Source organism: Sorex fumeus, unplaced genomic scaffold (genome assembly GCF_029834395.1).
Source record: "Sorex fumeus unplaced genomic scaffold, SorFum_2.1 ptg000003l, whole genome shotgun sequence".
Taxonomy (NCBI): Eukaryota; Metazoa; Chordata; class Mammalia; order Eulipotyphla; family Soricidae; genus Sorex; species Sorex fumeus.
Window position 1 is genome coordinate 34,701 of NW_026606060.1, and position 25,550 is coordinate 60,250.

Sequence of the window (25,550 nt, forward strand, 5' to 3'; positions counted from 1 at the left end):
CCTGTCTGAATGCAAGGTTCCATCCCAATGGAAAACCAGCAGGACCGTACTACTGTTCAAGAAGGGAGACATCCATGACATTGGCAACTATCGCCCGATCTGCCTATTGTCTGTCATCTACAAGTTGTTCACTCGAGTCATCCTAAATAGGATTGGCAGAACACTAGATGAAGGACAACCATGCGAGCAAGCCGGGTTCCGCAAAGGATTCAGCACCATCGACCATCTCCAAACGATAACCAAGCTAATTGAGGTTTCTCGGGAGTTCAAGATGCCGCTCTGCTTAACGTTCATTGATTTAAAGAAGGCCTTTGATTCTGTTTAGACAGAAGTGGTCATTGAAGCCCTAGCCAATCAGGGCATTCAAGCCCAATACATGAGGATCCTCCGTGAGCTGTATTGCGGATTCACTACCAGGATCTCACCATTCTACAAAGAAGTGATCGTTGATGTCAAGAGAGGGGTGCGGCAGGGTGATACCATTTCACCGAAACTCTTCAGTGCCACCCTCAAGAACATCATGCGATGACTGGAATGGGAAGGAATGGGAGTGAAGATAGATGGTCGGCAACTACACCACCTCCGCTTTGCTGATGACATTGTTTTAATAACACCAAACATCAGCCAAGCGGCACAAATGCTGGCCGACTTTGACCGTGAGTGTGGAAAGGTAGGACTACAGCTGAATCTTACGAAGACAATGTTTATGAGAAACAGCCTCGTTCCTGACGCCCCATTCGCTCTCAACGGAACAACCATCTCCGAATGCAACAGCTATGTGTACCTAGGTCGAGAGGTCAACATGACAAATGACCTGGCACCCGAGCAGCGCAGGAGGAAGACAGCGGCTTGGAACGCCTTCAAGAATGTCGAAGAAATAGCTAAGAGGACGAAGAACCTCCGGCTCCAGGCACATCTCTTTGATTCCACTGTTCTTCCTGCATTAACATATGCCTCAGAGACCTGGGCCCTACGCAAACAAGATGAGAACGCTATTCAGGTCTCCCAAAGAAGAATAGAAAGAGCTATGCTTGGAATATCACGTTTCACTCAAATGAGAGAAAGAATCCAGAGTTCTGACATCCGTTGACGATCAAGAATCAGGGACGCTGTCTCATTTGCCAAGGTGTCGAAAATCAGATGGGCTGGTCACGTAATGAGATTTAAAGACGACCGCTGGACTAGAGCTGTTACTGACTGGATTCCACGGGATGTCAAAAGACCGCGTGGCCGCCCACCTACCAGATGGTCAGACTTCTTCGTCAAGATCATGAACGATCAGTTTGAGGCCCTCCATGTTCCTGGAGCGAACAGATGCCATTGGGCTACACTAGCACGCGACAGGGACAAATGGAGACGTTACTGGCGCCCGCTCGAGCAAATCGACGACTACCGGGAAGTTAAGTGATTAAGTGATTAAGATATATATATATAAAGAGAGACTATATAGACATAGCAGCATAAAAACTTGAAACCAATTTTAAGAAGCATGAGGAAAACCTTTTTTAAATTACCTCTAGAAATTTTAGCTATCAAAATCCACAGACCAAATAAAACACTGGTAGGGTAAGTTTTGCAACCAATTTTATAAATCTAGAAACTCATGTTTTGAACAAAACCAGTACCTTTTGAAACTGTTTTTGGATACCACAATTTATTTCAAGTCGATTTTAACAATCCAATGCAATGCAGATAAAAACAAACAAAACAAGAACAACAGCTATATATACAACTATATATAAGCTATATAAACGATATAAGCAACTGTATATATGCTTGTTTGAGGGTTCTAGCAGGGAAACACAGCTACTTGTATGCCCTCCACCGAAGACCAGTCCATCTATATTCAGGCAAGTGCGTCATCTTCGACAGAGCACGCAGCATTGGGAGAGATACACATGGAGCGGTAAAGGACACCCGCCTAGCCAACCAGATCAGCCGAAACAACCCTGACGATCAAAGGGGTGACAGATGTTCCAGCCAGATCGCCCTCATATCCGGGAGGTCAGTGACAGTGATATAGATAGATAGATAGATAGATAGATAGATAGATAGATAGATATAGATATAGGCATAGCAGCATAAAAGCTTGGAACCAATTTTTATGAAGCATGAGGAAAACCTTTTTGGACTTCATTTCAATAGTTTTTATACTTCAGTTATTTCAAATCATGAGCTTTCTACACCTAATACTTTAGCAAGTTTTACTTTAGGTTCAATATCTATCTCTACAGTTCTTCCTACATAGCGGCATATTTTTAAGTTCAAAAGAATTTCAACTGTTAATAACCATTAATTAATGCTTTTCCAATAGGAGATTTTAGGTTGGGATTTTGTTGAGATTTGTTGACATTTGAAAATTTGTTAGGATGTTTTTCAAAATGATTTGTTTTGTCATCAATGGAATTGGACAGAGTACAAAATAGAAACACACTAAAGGTGCTGAATATTACTGAGATCGCTACCAAAGGTATTTCTTTTGTGAGGTTATCCAAAGCAACTAACCAAAACACTATTCACTATTTCCACCAGTTTAAGACTCAAGTAGCTTTCCCTCTCTCTCTAGGTATCCATAGATGGACGGACCCTCCATATTCTGGTGATTAAGGGTGAAAAGCAAATAAAAACTTGTTCATTTATATGTATCTCCATTGCAAAAATACAAGAATTTGTACTATTCTGCCTAGGAAGCAGAATTCCAAGGTACAACTTTTACTGGTTTGGGTAAAATTATAATCCAGGGCACATAGAGAATTGAGGATAAATGCAATCATTTTGGATCAGTCAGATGCTACAAATAGGAGACAGATGTGTATCATGTCCCGATTTCGACTTGATGCCCGATGGTTCCCATAACACACCTGGATTCTCATGATGTCCACTGAAACTACAAGCACAGCAGCATTGTGGCGCTGTGCTCACATCACACAGCAGCCTGTGCCAATTGTTGATCAAACTACATATGATCGATCTCAGGTACAATGATCAACACTGCTGCTGCTGTGGATCAAAAAAACATGGATTATTACTGAACGAATGAGTTCAGAGGTGTTGTTCTGTAAATATCACGCTACAGGAAGACAGAACATGCATAAGTTACTAAGACCAGCACAGGCTATGGTAGGGCAGTGTGAACAACATCAGCACATCATGCTTACATAAAAAGGACCTAAAGATTGCAGAATCTCATGGGTGGGAAAAGGGAGTGAAACAAGTGTCGGACCCAAGGCCAACCCAGGTCTGCTCCATGGATGGTGAAAGAAATTAAAAGGGAGCTGAACTATGTAGGGAAGTCAATGAACTGAATGCAGGTCCAGTCATCAGATGGACACAGCTGAAGCCTCCGGTGAGAGTCGCTGATAGCACCGCTTTGGGATTTATAAATTGTGTGAGTGTCTTGGTTGTTTAGGCAGAAGGTTCTGCTTCTTATAAATCGGTTCTTTCTGGGAAGTGGGAAGCAAAGTACTTGAAGCAAATCTAGATGAGCAAAAGAATGGAGCTACGAGGCAAGGGGGGGTGCGGGGAGAAGAAGGGGGTTGGTCTAGGATGTCCCAGTATAGCTGTGAGCGGGTTTCCTGGGCGAGACTCAGCCTCTCAGACTTCAGAATCCAGGACATAAGCCAGGAGCGATAGCACAGCGGTAGGGCATTTGCCTTGCATGCAGCCAACATCGCTGACCTGAGTTCAATTCCTGCGCCCCTCTCGGAGAGCCCGGCAAGCTACCGAAAGTATCTCGCCCGCATGGCAGAGCCTGGCAAGCAATCCGTGATGTACTCGATATGCCAAACACAGTAACAACAAGTCTCATGATGGAGACGTTACTGGGCCCACTCAAGCAAATCGATGAAAAACGGGAGGACTGTGACCGTGATCTTTGTGGTGGTATGCTCTGGACAATCAGTGGGGATTTAAAACTGGAATTTTCCTAGGGATCAGGATGAAGGTGGATAAAAGAAGAACTAGATTTCTCTCAGGCACAGTTATTATTCAGTGATGGTCTAAGAACAGAACTCAGAAGACATCATATGGATAGAAGTGTTTATTGTAATTATTTGAAAAACCAGGCTTTAAACATAAAAGAAAGGCATTCAGTGAGACTGAGGGAGGAGGTATAAGGGACGTGGTGTCCAGGGTTGAAATTCGGTGGAGATCTCCTTCTAGAATGAATTTTAAGACCGGAAGAATAACCTCGAGAGGCTGCATGTGGATTCAACTAGCAGGTTGCTGACCTTATTTAGCTCTCAAACTTGCAGACGTATGGCAGTACAAACAGACAGTCATAATTTTGCCATTTTTCATAGCCTAAAGAGACAAGAAGAGGAGGGATCAGTGGAATGCTTAAAGCTGGAAACAGGAGAGAGAGGCATCACAGACAGGGCCAAAGTCCCTCCCTCTTTTTGTGTGTCATGCTCCTGCTCCAAGGAGAAGGGGCTCAGAGAAAAGAGAGCTGAGAGAGACTAGGAAAGGGCTAGTGAGTCATGAATTCAGGAATGTACCCCCTTCCAAAAGGTCAGGCTCAGAAACTGGTTTTGGGGATATGTCAGAAGTGGAACAGATATAAACATAGAAACCTGTTTGTTCTTACCTGTGTGGCTTAGAACGGCCCCACAGTACCCGGAATTGGTAGGGACTCCTTTCTCCCAGGCCTCATAGTTCAACACATCGCCATTACTCCACTCCCATCCACCTGCATTGGGTTTAGTCTGTGAAGACAGGACAGACGGACACCTGAGTCTCAGTTGCTCCTTTGATGCTCTGGCAGCATGTTCACTGGAATCCCTGAGTGACACCCAGCACCAGAGAATCTGTTTGGCCCTTTAAAGAGGAGATCTGGAGAGGAAATCTAAAAATTGTCTCTAAAGCCTTGATCTAGTGTGTAAGAATCAAAGTCACCAACACCACTGAGAGTAGCAGGATTGTTGAGCACAACATGTGGTGCAATCCAGGCTAGGCACCTCTGGGCCACAAAGGTCACGCAGATTCTGAAGTGGACAGTGTACCCACCCTTCACTGATGAACAACTCAGCACATCTTAGGCACACCATCACTGGCCGCAACAAAAAAATTGACTTAGGAAGTCTTCGGTACACATTGTTTGAAAAGGGGGACTGACATCAGCTAGAGATGAGGCCATGCCGCACAAAGCACAGCTGCATATGGGCTCAGGGCTTCATTCTCCAGAAGAGCATCTGAATACTCTGGAATTCAGGGTGGCCTAGTCTAGTTATTGGGCAGACTAAGGGAATCAATCGGATGACTCAGAAGGGCAAATGGAGCTGTAAAGTTACCCGAGAACAGAAGACGCAATCTCACCTCTGTGTTGTCATGGAGTCCAATCCAGACAAGAGAGGGTGCTGTCCCACTGTTCTTGATGAGGGAGCCCACGAAGTAGCCCTCAGACTGAGTGGACACAGACACGAGGTGTCCATTGCGACGTTTCTGGCATTCCGACTATGAGAGGAAGAAAGAGATTGGAAGAAGCTTGCATTACACTGGGACTTAAGACGTGGAGGAAGATAAGGAACTGCAGGTGTACTGTAAATTGTGCTTGTCATTCTACCTAGTATGTCCCAATAAAATGGAAGCTCCCCTGAACACCATTGTCTAAGGGCCCCACCCCCCAACCCCTCCCACCCCCAGAAATACACATCATTCCCCTTTCAATTACAGTTACTCACATCCGCATCCATCCAGGATTTTGCTGTCTTAAAGAAAGCATAACAGTGGTTGCCATAGGCATTGGAGCCTTTGGGGCACCTGGCTCGTGGAGACAGCTCTTCATTCTGCAGGTCTTCCCCTGACATAGGAAAATGTAAAGGAGTGACGGAGTAAAAAAAGAAGAATGGGTATTGTGTTGGAATGGGCACCACGGGGATATGCGTGAGGGCAGTACTTGAAATAGTGAACCATGACCATCCCTCAGCCTTTCCAACACATTCAGAGTGTTTTCAAGAGTCACCAGAAACTTTTGATGAGAAATCCTCTGTTCCACTCTTTCACATGGATTTTGTAAAATGCCCAAACTGTGCTCCCGGATCTGAGTATCCCACGACACAGGGGCTGGATATGGGAACGCTTACCTTTCACCTGGGCTTGGAGCACCAGTTAGGAGAGCACCAGCCAAGGAACAGTGGCCATGGGAGGCAGCATCTTGTCTCACGTGAGAAGGCTGTCAGAGGCAGGGATGGAATTTGGGTCAGGCAGAAGGCAAGGAGAAGTCACTGCTTCATCTCCCTGTCTCCTTTGTTTTATTCTCATTGACCTGACTAACTCGAGTCTCGCAGTAGGGTGCCAGAAGTGATTTGATATTCTGAGATTCTACCCATGAAATCTCTCAGGTTTACCAGTGCTGAGTCTGACAGTGCTTGTGTCCTCTCAGGATTGGGAATCTTTCCCAGCCTTCCCGTGGAATCTGAGAATGAGCCCTGACTTGGAGAGCATCTTGTATCAACTCCCACTCACCTTACTTGCCGGGTTGGTTAATGTTGTGTCAGATCAAGAAGGAACACACTTTTAAAAGATGTTCTGAGGGCGGGGCACTGCAATGAATGACACCAAATTCTGACCTTGTTAGAGCTGCTGGGAAAGGCAAGTCAGGGGTTTTACAAATTTCTGAAATGGGGAGGAGTCTTCCTCTAAGTGGCTGGGAATTGCCACAGGTGTAGCCTCTTTCAGGTACCAAATTCACACCTCCTCTGGACTACTGCCATCTGTAATTTTCCCCATATCAATTTTTGCTTATAGCCTACAAGATATGAAATCAGATTGCATCACTTTTTTCCTTTGGTACCATGTAGAAGAGGAAGAATTTCTAGAAATCAGGACAGGGAGACTAAACTTGAGAGAAGAACTCTGTTATGTTTCATCAGCACATTGTTCATGTTGTAGGTGCTCTAACTTTGTCATGTTTTTAATAAATAATTTTATAGTTATATTACACCATCATATGAATTAGAAAGTAAAATGGTATTTGATCAGTCAATACCTGCACAAAATAATACTATACATGATACATACCTACTGGTGTAGCCCTCAACACAACACAGACACACACACACATATGCACACATATACACACTCACACACATACACATGTGCACCTTCAATCTGAAAGGCGGAATGATTGTGCGTTGACAAAAGGCAGCACCTTTCATGCAACAACCCGTGTTAAAACACTGTTCCCTGAAAGACCCTTGTGTGTTACTTTGAATATCTTGGACTCTGTAAGATATTTCCAGTAATGCCTAGCACTGACGGGCCAGGGTGGCACCTCATTCTTGGACGCCCTCCTTGATGAAGTGCTGTCCTGTTGTCATGTTTCACCATATTGTACCTGGAAGTCCATTGAATCACTTGGAATATCGCAGTTCCCAAAACCCAACGCACAGGAGCAGACACATTTTGAAGACAAAATAGTGAAATGGATAATCATCAGGAGATATAGCCTCAGAGAAAAGAAAATTAAAAACAAATGGTTAAAGAAGCGACATGAAGGTGGTTTGGAGGAAAGTGAACTGTAGTTCCCTAAGATCTGGCTTTGCTGGCGTTGATATATTCTTCCATCTATCAATCTCCTTAAGATTACACGTAATATTAGAGCAACATATCTACACATTATTACTTGCTTTCTTTTTCAAATTTTCTTTTTACTTCACTCTAATTTAACTTTAAAACACCTATCAAATCACAGACTCATGTTTCTTTGAAAAAATTTCATTGAAAAATTGTCTCTAAGGTTATATGGAGAGATTAAAATATGTTACTAATTAAACCTGTGTTTCAGTTGAGAAATGTATCACCCTTTTTGTTCACATTTACATCTTATATGAAATTATAAATATACTTTCAAATGAAAAGTATGTCTGTATATATATATGTTATACTGATAAATTCCTTGTAGACTGCTTATGAATAAAGGGAAGTTTTCTGTGATTGGCATGAATGTTTCTCAATGGAATTTTTCTGAAAACAAAATTTTCTAAGTATATATAACATGACACTGTGAAAATTTTATACATAAAGAGAGAAGACCAAAAGAAACCACAAGAAAATTAGTGCTAAAACTCTATTCCATGTAGTCGTGAGAAAAAACTAATGTATAGGTTGTTTGTAGTCCTGAGGAGATATTTCTCTGGTATCTGAAAGAGGCACAGCTGTGGCAATTCCCAGCCGCTGCTGGAAAGACCCCTCCATATCTCAAGAACCTCCAGGAATCCCCGCCTACTCTTTCCCAGCAGGCCCTCAAGGTTGCAACTTTGCGTTCTTCATTGAAGTTTCCCAACCCCAGAACATCTTTTAAAAGGATGGACTCTCCTGACCTACAGACTCTCAAAAATACCTACAAGAAAGGTAAGTGGGAACTGATGCAAGACACTAGAGGGAGGAGGGAAAAGACTCACACTCCGAAGAGAATACAAGCGCTGACAGGCATAGCAGTGATAACTTTGTAAGGCATCCTGGGAAGAATATTCAGAATATCAAATCTGTTCTGTCACCGTACTTGGAGATATCAGTCGTCTGGGAATTAAACAAATATAACAGGGAAATGGAGCAGTGGGTTCTTCTCCTTGCCTTCTGCCTGACCCAAATTCCATCCCTGCCTCTGACAGCCTTCTCCCGTGAGACAAGATGCTGCCTCCCATGGCCACTGTTCCTTGGCTGGTGCTCTCCTGCCTGGTGCTCCAAGCCCAGGTGAAAGGTAAGCGTTCCCACATCCAGCCCCTGTGTCGTGGGATACTCAGATCCGGGAGCACAGTTTGGGCATTTTACAAAATCCATGTGAAAGAGTGGAACAGAGGATTTCTCATCAAAAGTTTCTGGTGACTCTTGAAAACACTCTGAATGTGTTGGAAAGGCTGAGGGATGGTCATGGTTCACTATTTCAAGTACTGCCCTCACGCATATCCCCGTGGTGCCCATTCCAACACAATACCCATTCTTCTTTTTTCACTCCGTCACTCCTTTACATTTTCCTATGTCAGGGGAAGACCTGCAGAATGAAGAGTTGTCTCCATGAGCCAGGTGCCCCAAAGGCTCCAATGCCTATGGCAACCACTGTTATGCTTTCTTTAAGACAGCAAAATCCTGGATGGATGCGGATGTGAGTAACTGTAATTGAAAGGGGAATGATGTGTATTTCTGGGGGTGGGAGGGGTTGGGTGGGTGGGGCCCTTAGACAATGGTGTTCAGGGGAGCTTCCATTTTATTGGGACATACTAGGTAGAATGACAAGCACAATTTACAGTACACCTGCAGTTCCTTATCTTCCTCCACGTCTTAAGTCCCAGTGTAATGCAAGCTTCTCCCAATCTCTTTCTTCCTCTCATAGTCGGAATGCCAGAAACGTCGCAATGGACACCTCGTGTCTGTGTCCACTCAGTCTGAGGGCTACTTCGTGGGCTCCCTCATCAAGAACAGTGGGACAGCACCCTCTCTTGTCTGGATTGGACTCCATGACAACACAGAGGTGAGATTGCGTCTTCTGTTCTCGGGTAACTTTACAGCTCCATTTGCCATCCTGAGTCATCCGATTGATTCCCTTAGTCTGCCCAATAACTAGACTAGGCCACCCTGAATTCCAGAGTATTCAGATGCTCTTCTGGAGAATGAAGCCCTGAGCCCATATGCAGCTGTGCGTTGTGCGGCATGGCCTCATCTCTAGCTGATGTCAGTCCCCCTTTTCAAACAATGTGTACCGAAGATTTCCTAAGTCAATTTTTTTGTTGCGGCCAGTGATGGTGTGCCTAAGATGTGCTGAGTTGTTCATCAATGAAGGGTGGGTACACTGTCCACTTCAGAATCTGCGTGACCTTTGAGGCCCAGAAGTGCCTAGCCTGGATTGCACCACATGTTGTGCTCAACAATCCTGCTACTCTCAGTGGTATTGGTGACTTTTATTCCTACACACTAGATCAAGACTTTAAAGACAATTTTTAGATTTCCTCTCCAGATCTCCTCTTTAAAGAGCCAAACAGATTCTCTGGTGCTGGGTGTCACTCAGGGATTCCAGTGAAAATGCTGCCAGAGCATCAAAGGAGCAACTGAGACTCAGGTGTTCATCTGTCCTGTCTTCACAGACTAAACCCAATGCAGGTGGATGGGAGTGGAGTAATGGCGATGTGTTGAACTATGAGGCCTGGGAGAAAGGAGTCCCTACCAAATCCGGGTACTGTGGGGCTGTTCTAAGCCACACAGGTAAGAACAAAGAGGTTTCTATGTTTATATCTGTTCCACTTCTGACATATCCCCAAAACCAGTTTCTGAGCCTGACCGTTTGGAAGGGGGTACATTCCCGAATTCATGACTCGCTAGCCCTTTCCTAGTCTCTCTCAGCTCTCTTTTCTCTGAGCCCCTTCTCCTTGGAGCAGGAGTATGACACACAAAAAGAGGGAGGGACTTTGGCCCTGTCTGTGATGCCTCTCTCTCCTGTTTCCAGCTTTAAGCATTCCACTGATCCCTCCTCTTCTTGTCTCTTTAGGCTATGAAAAATGGCAAAATTATGACTGTCTGTTTGTACTGCCATACGTCTGCAAGTTTGAGAGCTAAATAAGGTCAGCAACCGGCTAGTTGAATCCACATGCAGCTCCTTAAGGATATCTTTCCAGGCTTAAAGGGAGCCTGGAAGGAAATCTCCACCCGCTCTCTACCCTGGACACCACATTGCATCTACCTCCTCCCCAGTTGAATCCTGGTTTGCCAAATAATAATAATAAACACTTCTATCCATATGATGTCGTTTGAATTCTTTCCTCTGAGCATCACTGAGGAATAATTCTGTGTGAGAGAAATCCAGTTCTTTCTTCATCCACCTTCATCCGGATCCCTAGGAAAATCTCAATTGTTAATCACCACTGAGGGTCCAGCAACACATGCCTGCAAAATACTTGGCTTAAGTCCTGGATTCTGAAGCATGACAGACTGAGTCTCACCCTGCAAGTCCACTCAGCTGTCCTGTCTCTGCTCCCACTGTCCCCTATACCGGGACACTCTAGAGCAACCCTTCCGCTCCCGGCCCCATAGCTCCACTCTGTGCTCATCTAGATTTTCTCCAAGTGTTTTTGCTTCCCCCCCCCCCCACACCTGAGAGTACTAATCTATAGGCAGCGGAAACTTCTGCCTGAGCAACCCAGCATCACACACAATTAAGGGATCCCCAAGGCTGCGCTATGCGCGACTCTCACTGGAGAGTTCAGCTCTGTCCATCTGAGGACTGGGCTGGCTTTAGGTTCATTGACTTGGCTACATAGTGTGGCTCCCTGTTAATTTCTTTCACCTCCCATGACGCAGACCTGGATGGGCCTTGGTTCCGACACCTATCGCACTCCCTTCTCTTTGCGATATGTTAGGGTCCTGTTCAAGCACAGGTGCTGGCATAGATTGTATTGCTCTGTCACATCCTCTACTGCACATTATCTTTGCTTACATGATTAGGTCTTCCCGGAGCCTGAAATTTGTAGACAGTGTCTCTGAACTCATTTATTCAGTATAATCTATATTGTTTTTTAAGTCTCGGCAACACCTGAGTGGCTCAGGTTATCCTGGACCACTGGTAGCTTGACCAGCCAGCGGCACATGTTTTGGTTTGATGTGAGGTCACAGAGCTGCAGTGCTGCTGATCTTGTAGGTTCTGTGGACACCACTGAGAACCCAAGTGTGATGGGGATCATCTTGTATCTGAAGTTAAACTGAGGGATGTGGATATGATACACATATGCCTACAATTTTCTAGCATCCCACTTGTCCTGAATGATCGAAATGTCTCTTCAATCCTCCGTCTACCCTGGATTATAATTTATCAAGTAATACAAAAATTTTACCATGGAATTTTATTATCGAGAATAGGAGAAATTGAAAGTTCTTTTCCGTGAAACATATACATTTAAATGAACAGCTTATCATGTGTTCTTTACTCTTGATATCTGCAGAGGGACCAGAAGATGTAGGGTACATCCATCTATGAGTGCCTAGAGAAAGATAGAGTAGCTTGAGTATCAAACTATTGGAAATAGTGATATTGCTGTGTATAAACTTCTAGTGGAATGTTCTTTGGGAACTTTCTGAGTGTTTCCGTTTTGCACTCTGTCCAGTTCAATGTGGGAGAAAATAAGTCATCATTTTGAAAAACAGCTCAGCAAAGTAGCTTAAAAAGATAGATTTTATTTTCTATAAATATATTTTATTTTTATTTGTATATATATATATACAGTTCTTAAAAATGATCCGTCATCTTAATCTAAAAGTATTGAAGAGGTCACATACAATGCCAAAAATGAGAAAGTGTATTTTCATTGCAGGTACCACTCCATTTCAGTAAATAGCGTTGCGGCACCTAATTTATAACACAAGCTATAAGACCAACAATCCAAAACTCTGCTAATACACTGAAATAAAATTTCAGAATCTATAGTTTACCATGGAAACCACAATTAATAGCTAATTATTATACATTTAAATATATGAAATATTAAACTCCATGTAGGTGTTTTACTAGCCAACATCTAAATTAAAAAATTAATAATAAAGAAAATTAAATCAAAAATTCTTACAACTTATTTTGTTTTGACTGCATCGTATATTTTTGTTATAATACACTAATTGCATTATGTACATTTTTCTATATAAAATTATACCCATGGTACAATGGGTTGAGCTTGTGCTGTGTAGGCAGCCGACCCGGTTCAATCCCCAGCATCCCATATAGTCTCCCAAGCACCACCAGGAGTAATTCCTGAGCGCAAAGCCAGGAGTAATCTAGAACATTGCGGGGTGTGACCCCCCACCCCAAGAATAAGGCAAATAAAATTATGTCCATAAACTTCAAATGTATAGGAATCAACTATATAAACGATGCAGAAAGGGAGACAGAAAACCCTAATAAACCGAATCAGAAATGAAAAGTCAGACATTAAAACGGAAACTACAGAAATTCAAAGGGTCCTCAGGAAGTCCTTTGAGAAGCTTTATGCCACAAAATACGAAAACCTCGAGGAAATGGATACATTCCTAGTTTCTTAGAGGGTCCCAAGGTTGAACCAAGAAGACCTGGAACACCTGAACAGACCTATCACCATCAAAAAATTGAAACGGTAATAAAAAGTCTCCCCAAGCACACAAATCCTGGCCCAGATGGATTCACTAGTGAAGTTTTCCAAATCTTTAAAGGGGACTTACTCCCAATCTGTTCCACGAAATTGAATTATGAAAAACACTTCTGAACAGTTTCTATGAAGCAAATATCACCCTGATACCAAAAGCAGACAGAGATACCACAAAGAAAGAGAACTACAGGCCAATATCCCTGATGATAGACTCAGACCCCCCATCTTCCAGTAGGTAGGCGTCACACCCGCCAGCTGCTGCCAGCGCCAGGTTGGTCCCATCAACAGCCAAGATGCAGAGACTATAAAACCCAGCTCCCGGAAAAGAACAGCGCAGAGTCTCCTGCCCCCTCGCCTGGCTGTCCTCACCAGGGCCCCTTGGATGGGGGTGGTTGAGTTTCCCTCCCCCCACAACAGAGCCCCAGCAGCTGAGGACCTCCGGAGCCAGCCACAGCCATCCATGCTGGAACCACTCTCCACACTTCCAGACAAGCCTCATGCATGAAAGAACTGGCAAAGGAAGCCAGGCACGCGGGTCTCCCAGGGCTAAGATCTCCAAGCCTGCTCAAATTGGGACTGGGCCTTTTCCACCCAGACCCCCCCATTTTCTACTAGGTAGGCATCACACCCACCAGCTGCCTCCAGCGCCAGGTTGGTTCCATCAACAGCCAAGAAGCAGAGACTATAAAACCCAGCTCCCGGAAGCGCACGGCCACATTTGCAGCACGCAACGTCTTATTTTTTTTTAATTTTTCCATTGGAGAACCTGGCAGGCTACCAAAAGTATCCTGCCCACTTGGCAGAGTCTGGCAAACTTCCCGTCTCGTACTCAATATGCCAAATACTAGTAACAATGATGGGTCTCATTCTCCTAACCCTGAAAGAGCATTGAAATGGCTCTTTTAAAATCTCAGGGCTAGGAAGAAGGAGACGTTACTGGTGCCTCCTCGAGGCAATCGATGAACAACAGGATGATCGTGATCATGATCCCTGATGAACACAGATGCAAAATCCTCAACAAACTGTTAGCAAATAGAATCCAAAAACTCATCAGAAAGATCATACACCGTGACCAAGCAGGATTCCTCCCGGGGATGCAAGGATGGTTTAACATTCGGAAATCGATCAACATAATCTGTCATATCAAAAAAAAAAAAGAAAAGATAAAACCCATGTGATCGTATCAATAGACACAGAGAAAGCACTTGACAAGATCCAGCACGCATTTATGATGAAAACTCTCCACAGAATAGGTGTTGATGGAACTTTCCTCAATATAGTCAAAGCCATCTACCACAAGCCCACGGCAAGTATCATTCTCAATGGGGAAAAACTAAAAGCCTTCCCTCTAAGTTCGGGCAGAAGACAAGGCTGCCCACTTTTACCACTCCTATTCCGTATATTACTGGAAGTCCTGGCCATTGCAGTTAGGCAAGAGAAAGGTATCAAGGGCATACAGATAGGAAAGGAAGAGGTCAAGCTATCACTATTTGCAGACGATCTGATACTATACTTAGAAAACACAAAAGGCTCTACAGAAAAGCTCCTAGAAACAACAAGTCGATTTAGTAAAGTGGCAGGCTACAAAATCAACACCCAAAAGTCCATGCCTTTCTTATATACAAATAATGAAACAGAAGAAACAGACATTAAAAAATCAATCCTGTTCACAACGGTACCTCAGAAAATCAAGTACCTCGGAATCAATTTAAGCAAAGAGGTGAAGGACCTACACAAGTAAAATTACAAAACACTACTTCAAGAAATAAAAGAGGACACTAGGAAATGGAGACACGTCCCCTGCTCAGAGATAGGGAGGATTAACATTCTATCAAAATGGCAATACTGCCCAAAGCACTATACAAATTTAATGTGTTCCCTATCAGGATACCCATGACATTTTTCAAAGAAATAGACAAAAAACTCGTGAAATTCATAGCACTGTCCACTGTCCTCCCATTGTTCATCGATTTTCTCAGAGCGGGCCCAGGAACATCTTCATCGTGAGACTTGTTGTTACTGTGTTTGGCATATCGAATGCGTCACAGGTAGCTTGCCAGGCTTTGCCGTGCGGGAGAGATTCTCTTGGTAGCTTGTCGGGCTCTCCGAGATGGGCAGAGGAATTGATCCCGGCAGGGCCGGGCCGGCTGCGCACAAGGCAAATGCCCTACCGCTGTGCTATCGCTCCAGCCCTGAAATTCATCTGGAACAATAAACCCCCACGAATAGCTAAAGCAATCCTTGGGAGAAAGAAGATGGGTGGCATCACCCTTCCCAACTTCATACTGTACTACAAAGCAGTAGAAATTAAAACATCATGGTACTGGGCTAGAAACAGACCCATAGGCCAATGGAACAGAGTTGAATATTCTGTCACTGACCCGCAAATATATGACTACCTAACCTTTGACAAGAAACAAGAAATTTGAGGTGAAACAAGGGAAGCCTCTTCAACAAGTGGTGCTGGGAAAACTGAATAGCAACCTGCAAAAAATATGAACTGTGACCTCTGTCTAATGTCAGGCACAAAATTCAGATCAAAGTGGAGTAAAGACCTCAATATCAGGCATGAATCCATAAGGTACATAGAGGAAAATGTAGGCAGAACTCTCCATGACATTGAAGCTAAAAGCATCTTCAGGGACGAATGAAACAGCACTGGCCATGCAAGTGGAAGCAAACATAAGCAAATGGGTCTACATCAAACTAAGAAACCTCAAAAGAAACCTCAAAAGAAACAAGTGACAAGAGTACAGAAAGAACCCACAGAACGGGAAAGAATACTTACCCAATATCCCTCTGATAAGGGATTAACATCCAGGATATACAAGACACTAGTAGAATTGTACAAGAAAAAACGTCCAACCCCATCAAAAAATGGGGAGAAGAAATGGACAGAGGTTTCCTCAGAAAAGAAATATAAATAGCCAAAAGGCACATGAAAAAAGTGCTCCACCTCGCTAGCCATCAGGGAGATGCAAATCAAAACAACCATGAGATATCATCTCACACCACAGAGACTGGCATACGTTCAAAAGAACAAAAACAACCAGTGCTGGCGTGGATGTGGGGAAAAAAGGGACGCTCTTTCACTGTTGGTGGGAATGCCCACTAATCCAGCCTTTCTGGAAGACAATTTGGAAAGTTCTTCAAAATCTAGAAATTAAGTTTCCATAGGACCCCGCAATACCACTTCTGGGACTATATCCCGAGGATGCAAAAAAGCACAGTAGAAATGACATCTGTATCTATATGTTCATTGCAGCACTGTTCACAATAGCCAAAATCTGGAAACAACCCAAGTGCCCTAGAATGGATGGCTGGTTAAAGAAACTTTGGTACATCTACACAATGGAATACTGTGCAGCTGTTAGGAGATGGGAAGTCATGAACTTTGCTTATAAATGGATAGACGTGGAGAGTATCATGATAAATGAAATGAGTCAGAAAGAGAGGGACAGACATAGACATATATTCCACTCATTTGTTGAATATAAAGCAACATAACATGAGGCTGGCACCTAAGGACTGTAGATACACAGGACAGGAAGATTGCTCCATAGCTGGAAGCCTGCCTCATGAGCAAAGTGGAGAAAGCAGCTGGAATAGAGAAGGGATCACTAAGAAAATGATGGTTTGAGGAACTGGTCGGGATGGGAGATGTGTGCTGCAAGTAGCTAAAGGACCAAACATATAACCTCTCAGGGTCTGTATTGCAAACCATAATGCCCCAAAGTAGAGAAAGGGTATGGGGAATATTGTCTGCCATGGAGGCAGGGGAAGGGTAGGAAAGGGAGGGGTAAACTGGGGATATTCGTTGGTGGGGAATGTGCACTTTTGAAGGGATGGGGGTTTGATCAGTGTGATTGTAACCCAAACATGAAATCTTGTAACTATCTCGCGGTGATTCAATAAAATTTTTTAAAAAATGCAGAAGTCTTCTGCCATTGTAATATTTAGTTTCTCCTTAAAGAAGTAAAAGAGGATACTATAGAATAGAATTATATTCCATATATATTCATTCGAATAATCAAAATTTCCTGAAGTAGTCATATTCTACCCAAAGCATTATGCTGACAATGCACTTTCTATGAGCATCCCAAAGACAGTCTTAAAGTACCAGGTTGTACATCATATATTTCATATGGAAGCTTCCCACCACATAAGTAGCCAAGATTATCCTGAGGAAGAGAAGTTCAGCTGTATTACATTTCCTAATTTTATTTATACGACACTACTATAGTAATCAAACTGCATGGTGCTGGTTGTCATATCAAAGTGTTTGCAATTTAGAACCAGATTTAGACCTCAGATAAATATTTCACAAAGGTGCTAGTTACATTGGTGGAGCAAGGAATGCTGTTTTGTCAAGTGATGTTGGGGGGAAGAGAGTATAGGAAAACAGGCACTTGTCTTGCAAGCTGCAGAGCCTACTTCTTTTCCATAAACCATATATGTTCCCACATGCACTGACAGCAGTGACCCCTGAGTGTAAAGCTTGCATTAAACTCTGTAGAATATGAACGGTGTCCCACAAACAAAATTGAACAGAAAAGAATATTGTTTTAAAACTGAATACCCACTATCAATAAAAATCAATATGGATCCATAAAAGTTCAAAGTAGATCAAGGATGAGATTAAACCAGATACCATAAATTATGTTAAAGCAAATATAGACAGATATGTCCAGGCTTTGGATTCCAGGCATGTTTTCAATGATTTAATTGCACTAGAAACCATAGCAAAAGCAAAAGTAAGCAGGTGGGAATATGAAAAGTATAAAACTTATTGCATGGCAAAAGGAAAGCGGGCTGAAATAAAAACACTGGAAGAAGTTGTTTGAATATAATACATTAGATAAAGCACTAACATCCCATATTTATAAAACATTAATAAAGTTAAGTAACAGAAAACTACAATACCCCTATCAAAAATTGGGGAGAAGAAATTAAGTAACTCTTCTAACATGGAGACATAACTTGATAGGCAATAAGAATATAAAAAGGTGATAACCGTCATTTAGTGTCAGGGAACCACAATCAAATACACACAAATATGTTTATATACACACACATTTATACATATAGAAAGATACATGTATATATGTTCATATATAGATATATGTCCAGAGTCTCCTGTCCCTGTACCTGGCTGTCCTCACCAGGGCCCCTCGGAGGGGGTGGATTGAATCCCCCCCCCCCCCCCACCGAGCAGAGCTTCAGCAGCCGGAGACCTCCAGAACCAGCCACAGTCACGCTGCGATCACTCTCCACTCGTCCGGACAAGCCTCATGCATGAAGGAACCGGCAGAGGAACCAGGCATGCGGGTCCCGGGGCTGAGATCTCAAAGCCTGCTCGGATCGGGGCTGGGCCTTCTCCACCCAGATCCCCCATCTTCCAGTAAGTTGGCGTCACACCTACCAGCTGCTGCCAGCGCCAGGTTGGTCCCATCAACGGCCATGACCCAGAGACTATAAAACCTAGCTCCTGGAAGCTCCCGGACATCTTATTATCTCATTCTTACTTTGTACAAACTAGCAGGCTACCGAATGTAATCTGCCCACATGGCAGAGTCTGGCAAACTCCCCGTGGCGTACCCAATATGCCAAATACCAGTAACAATGATGGGTCTCATTCTCCTAACTCTAAAAGAGCATTGAATATGGCTCTTTTAAAATCTCAGGGCTAGGGAGAAGGAGACGTTACTGGTACCTGCTCGAGGCAATCGATGAACAACAGGATGATCGTGATATATGTCCAGGAGCATATATATATATATATATATATATATATATATATATATGACAATGGAAATATTTCCTGGAAACAGGGGTGGCAAAAATGAAACAGTTATTCAATATTAGTGAGAATGTTGTCTACTAGTGCCTTTTTAGAAAATGAAATGTATAGTTCTCATAAAAATAAGTTGGAGCTCTCATGTGACCCAGCTATCACACTTCTATCCAACCACCACCCAAACAAAAAAATAATCTTAGAAAGATATACATATAAGTATATTCATATTCAATATGAATATGGATAAATTAAAATGTCTAGTATAATAAAATGGATAAAAATACATACACAATTGAATATTATGCAGACACGTGAAAAATAGTTATGGAGTTATGAAGTGCATAACAACTAGGATGGGATTGGAGGACTTCTTCGTGTGACAAATAAATTAGGCGCAGAAAAACAAATACAGCATAATCTCTCATCTAGAGAAACAACTCAAGTTTAAGGATGATATTAATGGTAGTAAACTGTGGTCACTGGGTTACAGACCAAGAGTGCCCGGTTGCAGGGAACGTGGTGTGGGGAATGATGGGGTGGACTTAAAGTAACACAAATTACAGAAGGAGGGTCTAAAGCACTAAGATTGTATTTCACAGAACATGTCAAATTCCATTCTCCTTAGTTTTTCAGAAAGCTAAACTGTGGGGAAAGCTCGGGTTGGTTGTTGCCCTGGAAAGAAGTTAATCTGCTACTAGAAAGAGATCACATCTTCGACATTTCCCATTCTTTGCTGCAGCTATTCAAGGAATCTCCCAGAATCCCTCCTACTCTTTCCTAGCAGTCCTTTCCGGGCCCCATTTTTGTATTATACTTTTCAGTGTGCTTCCCTTAGAATGTCCTCTACAAGGCTGGCCGTTCCTGACCTGACAGAATATCACAGATCCCAGCAAGGAAGGTAAATGGGAGCTGAGACAAGATGCATTTCCAAACATGTCTGCGTCTCAGGTACCGGAGGGAGGGCGCAGAAGAATGTCTTTCCTAAGGAGACACAAAACACTCTCAGACTCAGTCATGTTCCGCCTAAGAGGTGGAAGGGGTCGAGTATCAGAGAATCAAACCTGTTCAGTCACCAGACAGAGAGGTATGTCAGTCAGGTCCACTTCTTCCTGGGGATCAGACAAAAGGAAAAGGGTGGTGGACCCTGTGCTTGCCGCCTGCCTGAGCACTTCCATCCCTGCCCCTGACAATCTCCTCTAGTCATGTCAGATGCAGCATCCTGTGGCTGTTCCCATTGTTGCTTGGGTGCTGCTCTCCTGCCTAGTGCTCCAATTGTAAGGCCAGAGATAGAAATGTAAGGGCCGCCTGGGCAAATAGTCATGAAAGAGTTAAGTGGTAGGAAAGAGTTAACCAGAAAACTGTAAAGGCTGTGAAAGCTAGAGTTGTAAAAGCTGGCTGGAAAGAGTTATAATGCAGCTCCCACCTACCCCCTGCTAGGACCTTGTGGTTGGGCCTGATATGGGGACATGTGCTCAGATGTTCAGAAGGAGTTAATCTTGTGCAAGTGTCGTTCTGTTCTTAGTAAAGCTGCAGATTGCTGTACTGTAAGATTCCTTTATACTTGATTATAAAAACCCACTGTTCTTTGGCTCGGGGCTCTCTGCCTCTGTCCTGTTTTCGGGACATGCAGTAAGCCCCAGTATGTTGGACAATAAACCCTGTGCCTGTTGCATGAGAAAGTCTCTTGGAGTCTTCCTTCACGGGCGGTGAGCATCTCGACCCTAACACAATCCCAAGTGAAAAGTAAGTGTGCTCACATCCACCACTCCCCTTCCATCCCCCGCACGGTCATGGAATACTCAGATCCACAAGAGCATTTTGGACTTTATGACAGAAACAAGGTTACATAGTATAGTTGGTGGACCCTCATTAGAGGTTTTAGGTCATGTTGAAAGCATGCTGAACGTGCTATTTACTGTGAGGGGTTATCATAGCTCACTCTTCCAAGTACTAGATTCATGCATATCCCCTGGGTATCTTTTCCATGCCAGCTCCCATTATTCTTTTCACCCCACCACTCCTTTAAAATTTTCTATGCCCGGTCAAGTTTTGCAGAAGAAAGAGCTATCTCCACGAATCAGAGTATCCCAGTAGCAACTGAACTTCTTTGTGACCACTTCATATCTTATGCTACAGAGCTTCCAACCCAATCAAGGTGGGTAGGAGTGAATTAACCATGATGTGCTGAACTGTGTTACCCGGGAAGACAATGTCCTGGCTAGATTAGTCTGCAGCGAGAGTCTTTATCAGAGCAGCTGCTACATCAGGTTCTTTCCCATCAACTTACCTCCAATCTCCGAGCCTGAACTTTTGGATTTCAAGATGAGGAGGGAAAGTCATGTTAGTTAACCTACTCCAACCCACTCTCTATTCTCCTTTCCCCGAGTCTCTTTTTCCTAACGCAGGATACGGATGGAAAGGAGGGAGAGACTTTGACATATCTGGAAAGCTTCTCCATCAGGTCTGTTGGTGCCCAACTAGATCATGAAGATGAGTCCTTGGACGCTGCCCTGCAAGCACGAAGCAGAATCAGAAAAGCACATTGCATTGAGTGGTCGAACCTAAGCTTGAGAGTCTGACTGAGATGGAAAAGGCCAAAACTGACCCTTCGTGCTCAGCAAGTGCCCGTAGCACAAAGCAGCAGATTCCTCTTCTCACATATTAAACCTAGCTCAAATTTAGATTTTAACATCCTCTACTGTTTATCACAGACCCCGGGTGTGAGGAAGTGGTGACTTGTGGAGCTTAGTGTTGGGCATGTGGAGAGTGTAACTGACCATGTTGTCCTTCCTGTAACTGATAATGTTTCCTTTACCTGCGGTTCTTTGGTTTGATTCTTCCTAGCTGTTGCGTTTCATTGGACATGATTATAATAAGCCGGCAAATACAAGGAGGCTGAGAAGGCTGCTGTTGGTCACAAGATATGAGTGAGCCTTGTGATCCTCCGTGAACAACAATTTCTCTCGCCTTCCTTGTCTCAGTGCCTCAGACCACCCAACCCAACGTTTGTAAAACACAGGTCCATTTTTTCTTTCACTCTTCCCATTCACTTCATTTCTTTTATTTCTCTAGGTTGTAAAAACGGAAAGAATTGTGACTATAAAATGACCTCATCCTATATCTGAAAGTTTGAGAATTAGATCAGGTTGGAAGAATACAGGCTGAATATAGTATTCCGCTTTATGTGTGGATACTATAAGTTTAATATAAGTATTATAAGTATCTACCCTGGAAGTAAATATACTCCACCCAGTCTTCATACATGAACTCTACTTCAATCTCTCTCCTCCCCAGTCTCACTTCAAGCCATTTTTTATTTTCAGCGCCTAAATTATCAGCGAATCGCAATATGCATTTTCATTGAAAATTGTATTCTGGTCTTAGACCCATCAGCGAGGAAGAATTGTTTTTGAGAAATATCTAGGTTTCTCTGTTTTTCTGACTTCCTACAGAACCCACTTCGCGCTCCCCCCAAAAAATAGGAATTGATTTTCAATCCCCGGCAAAGTTTTTATACATTGTAGAACCACTTTGTTGCTCTTTACCACTGTACTGTTTTGGGGCCAAGATATTTGTTCTGGAATCTTCCAAGAAAGATCCAACCTGAGACAAAGAGAATCTTCCTGTAGGCAGGCCTCTGTTGCATATGGGGCCTATTGCTCAGAGAGAGGCACAAGAAGTTGGAGGCTAATGATTTTCTTTTCTTTTTCCTTTTTTCTTTTTTTGGGAAACTTCCAAATTGTTCACCTTTGAGAATATACTAGAGAATGTTTTCACCAAGAGTGCAAGAGAGCTCATTTTCCACAACATCCCTGCCAACACTATCTTCCATCTTTTTAATATATACCAATCTCACTGGAATCAGATAATATCTCATTGTCATTTTTGTTTTCCAGGAAGTAAGAGATAGCTAGCACTTTTTCACATTACCTAGTGTTCACATGCTCTCTTTGGGGCATATTACTTCGCTTTCTCTCCCAAGTTTCAGTGATTTTTTAGGATTTTTATTTGCTGTTGAGATTTATTTAATTTTTGATTTGTGGATCACACCTGGCGATGCTCAGGGTCACTCCTGACTCTGCACTCATGAATCACTCCTGGCGGTGCTTGGGGGACCATATGGGATGCTGGGAATCGAACCCAGGTCGACTACGTGCAAGGCAAACGCCCTACCCACTGTGCTATCACTCCAGTGCAGTGGTGTTTACAATTAATTGATCACAGCCAGTTACAGATTTCTTCCCTCTCTGAGAGCCCGGCAAGCTACCGAGAGTATTCGGTATGCCAGACACAGTAACAACAAAGTCTCCAATGGAGGCCCACTCGAGCAAATCGTTGAGATTTATGAGATCTTTTTAAAGCTTTGATTTTAGCATTTTATCTGACATGTGATGTGCATCTATTTCTTCAACTCTTTAGACTGCCTGCATATCTTTTAATTGAGTTAAAATTTCTTCTATAAAATATTTGTAAGTTCTTTTCCCCCTACACTTGAGGTAAGCGCTGTGGTTTACAAAGAAGTTTGGGATCATTTATTTTAGCTCCAATGTCCAAAACCAATCCCACTTCACTGTCACCTTCCCTCCACCGTTCTCCCCAGTTTCCCTACAACCCCTGAGCCTGCTCCCATACCGGGCCCACAATAACATTTTATATTGCTTGTCACCGTTAATGTGCTAACGGAATGATAAAAGTACGTGCATCTTTAGAAGAAAATTTGTCTAAGATGTATCTCACCTTGGAGACATCAAGTTCATGTAGAAGGAATTACTAAAATGCTGTTACAAGTTGACCTTTCTGGGTTCATGTTTTCCTTATCAAGACTGGTTGTCTTCTACATTGCATCCCGTTCAACTTGGTATGCTGCTACTGGATTATCAGTGCTGTAGAGTTTGGAGATGTTGCATGGCTGTGAATGAGTCTGTGAGCTCAAGGAAATCTACACTTTTTGATTGGGCAGTGCAAAAGTAGACTATGGACTGAACATGTTTGCCTCTCAATGCCTCTTTTGCAGACCACAACGCCCAAAAGGAGAGAGAGAACAAAAGGGAATGCCCTGCCACAGAGGCAGGGTGGGGTGGGGGGGATGGGGGTGGGAGGGATATTATCCATGGTGGTGGAAAATGGGCACTGGTGGAGGGATGGGTACTTGATCATTGTATAATCGAAACCCAAGCACAAAAACTTGTAAATCTACAACTGTACCTCATGGTGTTTCACTAATAAAAAAATTTTAACGGGGTGGCAGCTTTCAGGGCTTCTGAAAGTAGAGGAGGTGGTGGGGCAGGGGAGAAAACTGTGAGAAAACCTGGAGATTTCAGTCACAGGGACCTGTGTACCTCTGTTTTGGACGGGTTAATTTCTCTATGAGGCTCAGCCCAAGATGAGGGAGTCCAACCAGAGAATTGGTAGCAATTTTGGAGTAAGGGAGTGAGCGGCTACTGGGGTTTTGTTTGGGTGGGTGCTGCCCCACCCCCCTCACCGTCTGCTGTTCTATGCTCTGGTCTCTTCTGATAACAGATTTTAAGTTTCATTTTGGAATTAAAGAGCCACGAGTAACAAAGTGATTCATAGTGGAGTCTCAGGCTACAATACTCCAATACCAATCCCACCACGAGTATCTACTTCCCACCTCTAGTGATCCCACACTTCCTCCCCCCGCTTCCTCACCCCTGCCCTGCCACCTGCCCCCTTGACAGCTATGTCTTAAAGTTCAGTGGTTTTAGTTGAGATTTCATGTTGGCTGATTTCAGTTGCTAAATCTCTTCTTTGGAATTATGGCTATACCTCTCTCCCACGTCACTGGCAGATCAGATATCCCTAACGCATGTTCCTCCATTACTTCACTGTCTCACCTTCTTCCTTCACACCTCAATTTCTTTCTTGCTTTTTCCTTCTGTAAGTTATACAATAAAGATTAAACAATTTAAGCTGACCTGAGTTTTATCTTTCAAATTCAGAAGGAACACTCCTTCCTTATTCTACAAGATTCATTCAATGAGTTATGATACATTGCTCATAATATTGATCAGCTTAAATTCACTGCTTTATAAACGTGTCTGTGCATACTTACCATCCCCCTAATGAGAAGAAACACAATTAACACTTAAGTCAGTTTTCTTTTAAATTAATCGTTGAGTTGTAGCCACCGGTATTTTAGTACAACTATTTGTGTAAAACTACTAAGATTTTCCTCTTCTCTATGACAAGGTCACATTTAGTTCTGTGCATCCATATTAACAAGAAGAGAAGAAAAATTTAGGATGTTCTTGTTCGGAAGAACAGAACTAACATCTCCTAAATATCCTACTAGAAATCCATCAACTCTATCTTTATCTTTATTTTCTCATTAATATTATTAGCACACCATAAAGATACTCCCTACATATTTTTCATGATTACCACACCATATTCGATGGGGTTCAGACAGTAGACAACAAATCATAGAGGGATATATATATATTATGTATTTATAAATATATATTTATAAATATATACATGTATATTTATTAAAATATATGCTTCTCGGAGAGCCTGAAAGTTACCATGAGTATCCTGCCCGCACAGCAGAGCCTGGCAAGCTACCCGTGGCATATTCCATATGCCAAAAACAGTAATAATAATGGGTCTCATTCGCCTGACCCTGAAAGAGCCTC

The 25,550-nt window shown here is 43.0% G+C and overlaps 1 protein-coding gene and 1 pseudogene across 1 annotated transcript in view; one reads left to right on the plus strand and one right to left on the minus strand.

Annotated features, from left to right (window-relative positions):
- Positions 1-4,234: 4,234 nt before the first annotated feature.
- Positions 4,235-25,550, minus strand: part of LOC130028096 (regenerating islet-derived protein 3-gamma-like) — a 36,771-nt gene continuing 15,455 nt past the window's right edge. Inside the window, exons 2-5 of the mRNA XM_056118828.1 lie at positions 5,679-5,797; positions 5,314-5,451; positions 4,586-4,703; positions 4,235-4,302 (exon numbers count right to left, since the gene is read on the minus strand). Coding sequence (XP_055974803.1) covers positions 4,235-4,302; positions 4,586-4,703; positions 5,314-5,451; positions 5,679-5,797 — 443 coding nt within the window. The remainder of the gene's footprint in view (positions 4,303-4,585; positions 4,704-5,313; positions 5,452-5,678; positions 5,798-25,550) is intronic.
- Positions 8,629-10,545, plus strand: LOC130025722 (regenerating islet-derived protein 3-alpha-like; annotated as a pseudogene).